The following is a 10,327-nucleotide window of genomic DNA, read 5'->3' on the forward strand; positions in this document are numbered from 1 at the left end:
AGCGAATGTTCCTTAACGAACTCTTTCCAGCCTGACGATATGTGCAAGTGATCGCCGATGTAACTCAGTTTTGCAGGCCAAACCAACCCATTGATGTTTCTCAAGGATATCTCAGATGGAATGTTTCGGAAGTTCTTGACGAATGGTGGAGGTATCCGCTACAGAAAATACCCAAACAACAATTATACTCCAGTTTGCAAGAAAATCCAGTTTGATTAAGAAATTCAGTAATGTTCTGATGATGCAGTGCTACTGTACTACTGTCAAACCTACTGCAAGGCGAAAACTCTAAAATACACTTATCTAATACGTACTCCCTCTATTCCATTCATTTATTTGCCTTTCTTATTCTTTGTGATAAACATTTTAATCAAAGATAAACAAATGATTGAGACGTAGGGAGTACTTTCTTAGAAAACGGCCTACATCTTTTTTGGTTCTGTTCAGATTTGAACCGAATTGAGTCCAAATGCATTACTCGAATTTTAGTCGAAACTAGCTGAATTTAGCAAGATTGAGCTTGAGAAAGATCCTGAACTTACATGCAGTTTATTATTTTGAAACTAGTTCTTATAAAATTAACTATATATAAAATCATAAAAAAAAAAAAAAAAAAAAAAAAACAATTAATTTGACCATGAAGAGAAGAACAACATACCAGATTGATGGAGTTCTTATGTTGAACAAAAGGCTGAAAGAAACTCGAATGTTCCTTGGAGACACTACTGTGGGACGACTCGGCCGCATTTGGATTCACCATCTTCCTTACCTATTCATCAAACACAAACTTCCTTTAAAATTTATATAAACAGATTCACTAACAACTTGTGCTTATACCCATTAAACAAAAAAAAAAAGTAGAAGAAGAAAATAAAATACAAACCTTAGCTCAGAAATAAATGTATGGAATATGAGAGGAAAAGTGAGTAAATTTATGTGTTCAACAGTTCAAGTTTCACTGTTTCAGGGTAATGTACTAAAGACACAGGCACTGAGCAAGTTATCAATGAGTTTATTGCAGTACTTTTTTGTCTCTCTTAAAACGCAATAATCCGTCTTAAAATTAAGACGGGTCAAAGAACGTCTCATGTGGATGAGACAAATATTTAGTTACTCTCCCTGGCCATTTTACTTTTGTCTGATTTAGTATACTAGACTCGTTTAAGTTTAAGACGGATATTTCCCATCTTGAACAAGATTTTGTGTAGTTTATAATATTTAAAGTTTTGTTTTTGTTTTGTATTTTTGTAGGATTGAAATTGTTACCATTTTAGTGAAAGGGGTGGAGTAAGTAGGAAAAGAAATTGCAGAAAAGCTGTTTTTGGTCTGTCTGAGTTGATCTTCTCTGCAAATTTGATATGATTTTTAAAGGTTCTGATTTCTGAAGTTAAGACAAGGAAGAAACAGAGGACAAACTTTGCTGTTCTAGGAAAATAACTGTACTGCTTTCAATATTAATTCTCTCTTGAATAGAGGTGTACACTGTACTCCCTATGTCCCGAATCCCGATTATTTGTTTACCTTTGATTTTAATATCCGTTACAAATTTTCCGTGGTAAATTGTTAAGCAAATAATTGAGACTAAGCGAGTATATATCGGAAAAAAGTAATTTTTAAACTATACTCAAGCTGGCACCCTAGATGATGCCTAATGACTAATGAGTATATATCGGAAAAAAGTTATTTTTATAGCATAAGCAACAAACATCAGTTAAGGAATAACAAGAACACCCAATATGTACTCGGAAAAGTTCTAAACCAACTAGGAAATAATATTAGCTTGTCCATAAGACTGACTCAATCTCATCTCGAGCAGATCTGCACAACGCCAGCCTCTTTGAACATTTCTCTCTTTTTACCATCAACTCCGGATGTTCAGCCAGCAATTCAGTCAACTGATTGACCTATGCCAACAATCAAAAACATTTATCAAACATTCTTCTAACGCATGTGTATGATTGCAAAATGTTGCAGCTCAAAAAAACAAAGGTTTTCTTTTGGTGCAAACCTTTGCAATGCCAAACAGATCATTCTTGAGTGGTCTCGGGTCATTTTGGGTATGTAATACAACTTGGTCTTAGAGATTCAAGTTTGTCTCGGATATGATGCTATTGGGTCAATTTTGGGTGCGTGCCAATTCACAAAGGGTTCTTATCGTGCCAATGGCTCCTGGGCTAGTCAATCAGATTTGACATTGCAGATCAAGGCTATGCCTGTCTTTATTGTTTTAATGCAATTATCTCAAACGCGTCTTTAGCATGTTGTTATGGGTTAGATTTGGGTCACTCCAGGTCATTCTCAGGCCGGTCATTACACGTCAGGTCATTTTGGAATCAGCAAACCTCGGGTAGGCTCAAGTTGGGTGTCTAGATAATAATAGGCTTTGGTCATATTTGTATTGGTTTAATAATCTCGGTCAGATCAGTTTCTCCATGTCTAAAAGGTAGCCCATGTGCACAATATTTATATTGACGGGTTGCAAACCTAGATCATGATCAGCACAACTCAATGACTTTACCGACTAACATTAAGGCAAAGTTGGAAATAAGACAAAGATGAGCTCAGGAATTTGGCTGATGGTTAGATTACCTCTTTGCTTCCCAATTGTGCGTAGAAGTGATTAAGTAAACCCTGCTTTGCTTCCCTAACCTGGCAGTACACCACAGCCTTAGGAATGGAGTTCTTCAGTGTGTGAGATACCATATCAACGTAAGAGGAAATAGTGGAACCAATTCTTTGGAAGTGAGCCTCTGAGAATCGGCCACTAGGGCTCATAGTTGGGATTCCTCCTGTCAGATCCTCCTGAGGAAGTTTGCGGAAGAAATCAACAGTAATATATGAGGATTCCATGTCAACAAGTCGTAGAGTTGTCTTCTTGCTCTCCTCCCGGAACTTCTCTAGTGCCTCATATGCAGCTGCTGCTATCTCAGATTGAAGAGCTGGCAAGCGTCTTAATTCCTGACATTGGAAAGTTAAAATGTAAGCTTCTCTCATCTATCCTAACTCGCAATGACTCACTTCGTCACATTTATACTGTTGAGATTGTTTATCATGACGATATAAATGGGATGGAGGAAGTACAAGATAAGCAACAGAAAACTATCAAACCTGAGTTCCTGCAATGGTTTTCCTCACAAGTTCTTTTAGAATGATGTGAACCTAAAACATGTAAAAATAAACACAAGCTTAGAAACTAAGGGATATTAAGTCATCTAGGCAGATTACAGAATATTCATCAGAGAATTTCTGAAAAATTTTATAGCTAAATGACATCGTCTTTGTTCCCTATCTATAGAAGACCCAAAAATAGCAAAATAAAAAAACATACAGCATCAACTGAAGCTTCAGCTGGACCTCGGAAAAATGTAAGTGCGCCTTCAATAAGCCGTCTATACCCTAGCTCAGGTGCAACAAGATGAGGTTGATAACCATCGGCTTCAAAGACAATTCTTTTAACGTTCTTTACTGAAAGGTGGCGATCCATAGGGATTTTCCGTAAAGCAGCTGGAAGCTGATGTTCAAATACTATGTGTATACGATCACCACCTGGTCGCCTGAAAAATGTTTTATTTGAAGCACAAGGAAATTACATAGCTGGTCTACTGAAAAAGTTTTGCAAGAAGTATGGAAGAAGGATAGTATTAGATGACCATATAAAACGCTTACCCTCCTACAAGATGCTCTTTAAATGTCTGCTCAAATGCACGACAAAGTTCTAGAATAGTATACAACTGTGCCTACAAGAAGCAATATTTCATTACGCGAAACAACATTTTGAAGGGAATACAAAAGAGAGACAAGAAAAAAGAGGCAAAATATGTAGTGGATCCAAACCGAAGTTCATTACCCCTCCATCAATGGGAATCGGACTACCAAGGATATTTAACTCAGATTCAATGTCATCAATGTTTCTGCTAATTAGAGATGCAACGTCTGGGATACGTGCCCTGATTACCGACTCCAGTTGCTGCAGAGTATTGATATCTTCATTAAATAGCCAGCACAGATATTAGAGAATAACTTATGGCATGCATACAATAGCAAGTGCTCATACTTTTGAAAGAAGGTTTGCTAGATGCTCGGAGCCCATCTTGCTAGCCAAGTGCGCATAATCTGGACTTGTGGCAAAATATTCACGTTCTCTACATCTTGCAGCAAGCATATCAACATTTCTGTTGATGTCTGCTTGGGAACGATTCACAACACCTACCCACGGATGCTGCAGACGATAGGCTTTTCCTTCAAGAACCTTATAACGACAAATTAAAGATCAACTGAGACTGAGGTAAAATAGCCGTACAGAATGCTTTAAAAAGAAGAATTTCAAACTGCACACAACATATAAAAGACAATGCGCCTTTTGGCTTCATAATTGAATAAAATGTATCAGCTATATAGGGAAAAAAAACCATCTCAGACAGTGGAATTATATTACCTCTAAAGCATTTGTTCCCCTGTCCATCAAGTCCAGTTTAGTCAAGACACCAAACGTTCGTTCCCCTGACACAATTCAATTATTAAATTTTTAGCAACAAATAAAATCGCACCAAGAATAAAAAATGTTGACTAATATACCTGCAGGGTCAACTTCACGTGCAAGCCTGATGGCATCAGATGTTGCTACATCTTGGTTAGCTGGAGTTATTGCGAGGATAATGCAATTGGGCTAAAATGCCGAAAGAGAAGCATAAGTAAGATATTCAGCCATTTACAACATCACTGGCCAAAAGACCAAAGTTAACATTGATATAATCCCCCCAAACAATTACCTTCTGCACATATGATCGGACCAAGTTCTCAATATCGTTTACAATTGTCTCCGGCTGCCCTTCTGTTAATTAGAAGTCATTGTTCAGGTAACAGAGAAACAATAGAGGTGATGGAGGGAGCAGGTAAAGAATTTTTTACTTTATATGAGCAATCAAATGGGCTTACAGACATACCTACAGCAACTTTTGTTAAGCCAGGTAAATCAATCAATGTCAAATTAACAACTGCCAAATCACAATCAGAAGATGTCGGTGAGAATCTGTAAAACTAGACTGCAAACGAAAAATGCCACTCAAAATATAATTTGGGAAGATACAAAAATGTGGTGAGAATCTCAAAGGGAAGATATTTTGCCAACAAGGGAAACTATTTTACATTCAAGTCCATATAACACCAATATGTCCCTGAGTAAAACTACAACATAACATTCAGGACTGAATTTTATATCTTCATATCATATGATCAATCATGTTAGCCTTCCCAGAAAAACACTTATTTTAGAAAAGTACCATTGGGTGAATAGATGGTTAATTGGATGGGGACTTGTGATATTTTCTTCAACCTGCCAGTCATCCTATCGGTTTCTTCTTGTATTTCGTTACGTACCAGCGCTGCAAACGGGAATCATTCAGACGCAGAGAAAAGTAGAGATGTTAAATGATGCATATAGAATGAAAATAGTTCCCATCTAATTCCTCTTCTCTATTCTTGCTTTAGTTCCCATACCTATCAGCCCTTATTGGCTTGATGTAAGGGAAAGGTAAATCTTAATATAGATCACTCAATTAAGATACACCTTAGCAAAGCATTAAACAAAAGCGTGTTATCAAATTCACTGTCATCATCCTGACAGTAATAAAAAAAAAACATAACCACACGCCTATAACCAGAGGATAAAGAGAAAAAAAACATACAAAAATCGGTGAATCGCGCTTTTGGCAAGTGAAGAAATTCTGCATACTCCTGTGTTCCTTGCTCTATCTTGCACAGTTGCAATACCAAAGGCCTTCTAGTTATAATACCTGAATCATTTACACGGTCGTTATGCCAAACATTAATTGAAAAAACAAGTTACAGTCTCATAGAGTAAAGGTTGTTAAATTCAAGTGGAATGCATTAATTCCTACACCCAGACTGCTCAAAAAACTAAAAACCTCATGCATAGATTACTTCATTAGTAGTGTCAAAGCTCCTAAGAAGAGATGATGTAGTCTAGATTGTCCTTGAAGAATGTTATGTTTCTATAACTAGATCAATTGGACTTGTAGTTCCCGACAAGGCACAAGGATTGTGAAATTATTCTGAATCTACAGTCATATTAGTCGACAAATAAAATTAACAAGTAGAAATGTTGAATCACCTCATCAAGTAAATCGGTGATACATTCTTGTGTGTAGTCACGAGATCGTTTTTACCTTTATGAATTGCTAATGAAATCACATTCGAGTTTATTCTATATTTTGCATTTTTAAGGTTTAAATGCTAAAATATTCGCTAATGCATAATTTGACAGCCTATCTTCTAGTCATCAGTTGCACAAATGTTATGATGTTCTGAGGCATTGTTTCAAATGTGTGTATGGTGTGGGTGGGCGGTGTTTAATTAGTCGGACATCTTGGCAGCAACCTGCCAGGGTTTTGGGAGGTGATCAATTGGTCATCGACTTGTGGTGGTGAGAGCGGACACAATTTCACCATGCCTACTAGTAATTTACATAGGCTAATTCACAAGCCAAAAACTAACCTAAGGTGGCCGGAAACTGCATGCACCTTAAAAATAGAAAACCATAGTTATTGACCGGTACTATCGTACAGTGAGGAAAGTTAACCTAAATTCATCATATGAAATGACAACAATATATACACAACGTACATCAATAGAATAACATCATAATCTGATGAAAATAAATAAATAAATAATCGTAGCTAAAGAGATGGCGAATACAAAAAACCTGAGCCGCGAGGAAGGAAATCACGTCCAACAATACTCTCAAGCACCGATGACTTGCCGGAGCTCTGTCATTTGACTCGAGTTCATCAGTACTAGAGGAAAAATAAATTGGCACTATATAGATGATAATTGTTCTACAATTCAAGGAAGAATATACTTCTCCGTATATTCGTATAATCTGTCGAAAAATCTGAGAATTCTAATCGTTAACTAGAATTCTTACAGAAATAAGATAGTGAAAGGTATATCTCATGACGGAAGAATTAGATTATACAGAATACGTTAATATAAATTGATCGTAAAATGAAGGCAAGAAGAAGAAGAAGAAGAAGCGGAGAGATGGAAACCTGGCCCCCGACGACGGCAATGGAGGGAAGAACGTCGAAAACAGGAAAGGAGGCGTCATCGACGAAGTCTCGTAAGTTAGTAAACACTTGTTGTAATGTGTTTACTACTTGGATCAAACCTTTCATGGTCGCCATTGTTGTTGAGGAAGAAGATGAAGATTGAGTTGAGTTAAAAGAGTCAAGAGTCCGTAACTGAAAGCCCTTTTGGAGTATACGTAATATCTTGCAATGCCGATTTATTCGTTCGAGGGGTTTATTTTATTTGTAGTTTTAAGGAGTCATAGTGTCATACTACCGTGTGTTTGGCCAAACTTAAAAAGTGTTTTTTTAATTGAAAAAGTAGTAGGTTGGCCAAATATGGTAAAATTAGAGAGTTTTAAAAGTGTTTTTGAGAAGTCAAAACTGATTATTCACCTCCAAAAGGAGAAGTAGATATTTACTACTTCTGATCTACTTCTACTTTTTACATAAAGAATAAAATAAGCAAACAAAAGTTGTATTAAAGTAATTACGCCAAACATATAAATTTTGTGAGAAACCGCTTTTACAAAAGTATAACCAAACAACTAAAACATTTCCGAAAAATAACTTGTGAATAAACACCTTTTGAAAAGGAAAAATCATTTTCCATAAGTAAGGCCAAACAACACCTAAATTACTATCAGTGGGGAATTTTTTGGCAAATTGGTGTTTATAAGCAAAATAATTAGAGAGTTGGGGTTGGTTTGAAACTATTTACACTTATGGTGTTCACGTCACCAGTTTCATTTTTTTTCCAATTTTTAGGCAAAGCCGCTAAGTTTCTTAGTGGCTTTGTCTCTTTGTCATTTTTTAGATAATAAATGTCATAAGCTTATGAAAAATAGAGAAATAGGGAAGCCGCTAACTTTCTTAGCGGCTTTGGTGGTTATTCATTTCTAGAATAGGCTGTCATCAGTGTTAAAAGGTGACGGTTTTTGAAAAAAAAAATGAATAGTAAAGCCGCTAGGGTTCTTAGCGGCTTTACTATTCACTTTTTTTTTTTTTTTCGAAAAAAAAAAAAAAAAAAAAAAAAAAAAAAAAAAAAAAAAAAAAAAGGAAGCCGCTAAGAAACTTAGCGGCTTACCATAAAAACTGGAAAAAAAAATAAAAACTGATGACGTGGACACCATAAGTCAAAATAGTTTCAAACCAACCCCAACTCCCTAATTATTTTGCTAATAAACACCAATTTGCCAAAAAATTCTCAGTGGACTATTTTGCAACAGACAGACTATTTTGCAAAACTACCGTATCTATTTTTTTTTTTGGGTACTACTTCCGTATCTATTATGAAGTGTTATAAATAGTAGACCCTTTTATCTTAACTAGTTTTTGGGCCCGGCGATGCTCGGGCTTCAGTATATAAGTTTTTCGGAAAAGATAATTTTTTTAAGGATGTGCATTAGTGATGGTGTGACCATCTGTGCTTTTTTGTAGATAAATGTGTGATCATCTTTGCTAAAATGAATAATACCATATATAATGGAAGTTGTCATATATACATGCACTCATAATCAGACACCCATGATGTTCTTTGTCACAAAATTCGTGTACTATATGACAATATCTATATGCCTTTGGTATTTCTGAGAACTTTCAGAAGCAGAACGAGGGGAAGACTGCTCTATAACATCCACCTTGGCAGCCCATTTTTTTTGTCTCTGGAGTAATGTTTGTTATATATTTGTGCACCTCCAACTCAGTTTCAGCAAACGAAATTAACTTTCAGCAGACGAAAGTCCTAGCTAATGAATACGCCAAAAACCTGAGAACAACTTGATCTGAAATGAAGAATTAATATGAACTATATTAAATGAATTTCTTGATATCAAAATGTATATGTGATGCACACTTGAGAGAGTATTGAATGCACATATTTTAAGCAAATCACCATGGTACAATAAGCACGAACTACTTTGCTACTTGTTGGAGGTTGAGCGATTTCAGCAACCCTTCTATACTTAATATAAATGACTTGATATCAAACCGATGTTCACTACTTTGCTACTTCTCTGCGAAACTTCGCAGCAATCTTGTCCGCGCAAAAAACCCTGTAAGGCTTGCCAAATGAACACGTACACAAATAAATGGTGGAGCCTTAAGTATCACATACCCCTTCTATTGCTTACAGTGTCATAATTAGGCAAACAACATGGTTTTTTTCACCATCAGGAACATAAATCCTGGTGATAAAAGGGTCGGACGGAAGGTCTAAAAGCGACAAACATTTAGCGTGTGCTATAGTGAAAAACCATCCAACACCCTCCTATACTTAATATAAATAATGTCTTCCTCTATCGGCTCTGCATTTTGCTTCATTTTATTGAAGATAATTAGTATAGATCCCGCGCAAATGCACGGTTTTTTAGATATGAATATTAAAGAAAATAACAATTATACAACTGATATTTAACTCAATTTGAAATTTAATTGTAAAATTTATCTTTATTAATGTTTTTTATTAATCGGTGGAAAAGGGAAAGTTTAGTATAATCCAGTTGTAAAAATAATATAATGAAGGCTCAATCACAGATATGTTATAATAAAAGTCCAGTTACAAATATGATATAATGAAAGCCCAATTATAGTCAAATTCATTTAAGCGGGAAAATTTGGGAGGTCCCTTATTCTTTTAGTATAAGGGGATGATCAAAGTAGAGAATTTAGTTCCATTTTTTCACTTTTACTTTTTTGTTATTTCGTAATCTCCAGGAAATTGGTTTTGGTAAAACGGCAAATTACTTGATACTGCAGCTGTTTACCCCAGATTCCGAGAAATCCCCAAAGTTAAGATACCGAAGTCATTCCTCAAGGTCCATACATATATATATATATATATATATATATATATATATATATATATATATATATATATATATTTAAAGAGAGCCTTAATATCGATATAAAGAAAGATGGATGTGAAAACAAAAGATAACTTGGATGTGTAGTGAACACACAAAACTTAGCATTTTACAACTAAAGAATCTTTTCCCTAGTAAACAAACACAGGAAAACAAAGCAATTAAAACCAACTTAATTGTTACTCCCTCCGTGGAGTTCATTTGTTTAACTTTGATTAAAATACTCGTCACCAAGAGTAGAAAAAGATATACAAATGCTTGAGCCAAATGAGGTATAACCAACAAAGTGTAGCAATATAGTGAATACCTTAGGAGAGAAAAGAGTGAGCCTAGCAAGACCATCTTCCCTATCGACTTGATTTGCTAATTGTACAATCT

At 35.5% G+C, this 10,327-nt stretch overlaps 1 protein-coding gene across 2 annotated transcripts; it reads right to left on the reverse strand.

Annotated features, from left to right (window-relative positions):
- Positions 1 to 14: 14 nt before the first annotated feature.
- On the reverse strand, positions 15 to 7,272 carry LOC141587177 (phragmoplastin DRP1E-like). Of its 2 annotated transcripts, XR_012519716.1 has the most exons (17): positions 7,068 to 7,272; positions 6,722 to 6,785; positions 5,685 to 5,792; positions 5,280 to 5,381; positions 4,944 to 4,994; positions 4,770 to 4,831; positions 4,576 to 4,666; positions 4,436 to 4,500; positions 4,055 to 4,249; positions 3,848 to 3,967; positions 3,667 to 3,737; positions 3,329 to 3,554; positions 3,109 to 3,159; positions 2,590 to 2,958; positions 1,764 to 1,904; positions 659 to 769; positions 15 to 158 (listed from the first exon to the last, which is right to left on the reverse strand). XR_012519716.1 is itself a non-coding variant. In XM_074408618.1 (15 exons), the coding sequence occupies exons 1-15, from the start codon at positions 7,200 to 7,202 to the stop codon at positions 1,776 to 1,778; spliced, it is 1,839 nt and encodes a 612-aa protein (XP_074264719.1). In that variant the 5' UTR covers positions 7,203 to 7,272; the 3' UTR covers positions 1,718 to 1,775. The 2 variants fall into 2 exon arrangements, 1 of the variants encoding a protein (XP_074264719.1); XM_074408618.1 differs by lacking the exons at positions 15 to 158; positions 659 to 769 and having other exon boundaries at positions 1,718 to 1,904.
- Positions 7,273 to 10,327: the final 3,055 nt, after the last annotated feature.

This window comes from Silene latifolia, chromosome 6 (genome assembly GCF_048544455.1).
Source record: "Silene latifolia isolate original U9 population chromosome 6, ASM4854445v1, whole genome shotgun sequence".
NCBI classification, from domain to species: Eukaryota; Viridiplantae; Streptophyta; class Magnoliopsida; order Caryophyllales; family Caryophyllaceae; genus Silene; species Silene latifolia.

Excerpts from the sequence above, each read along its gene's own strand:
- LOC141587177 (XM_074408618.1), bottom strand. The coding sequence starts at position 7,202 with ATGGCGACCATGAAAGGTTTGATCCAAGTAGTAAACACATTACAACAA. Across the intron at positions 5,793-6,721 it reads TTTCCTTCCTCGCGGCTCAG|GTATTATAACTAGAAGGCCT; the intron begins GTTTTTTGTATT and ends TAAATGATTCAG. Across the intron at positions 4,250-4,435 it reads GGGGAACAAATGCTTTAGAG|GTTCTTGAAGGAAAAGCCTA; the intron begins GTAATATAATTC and ends TGTCGTTATAAG.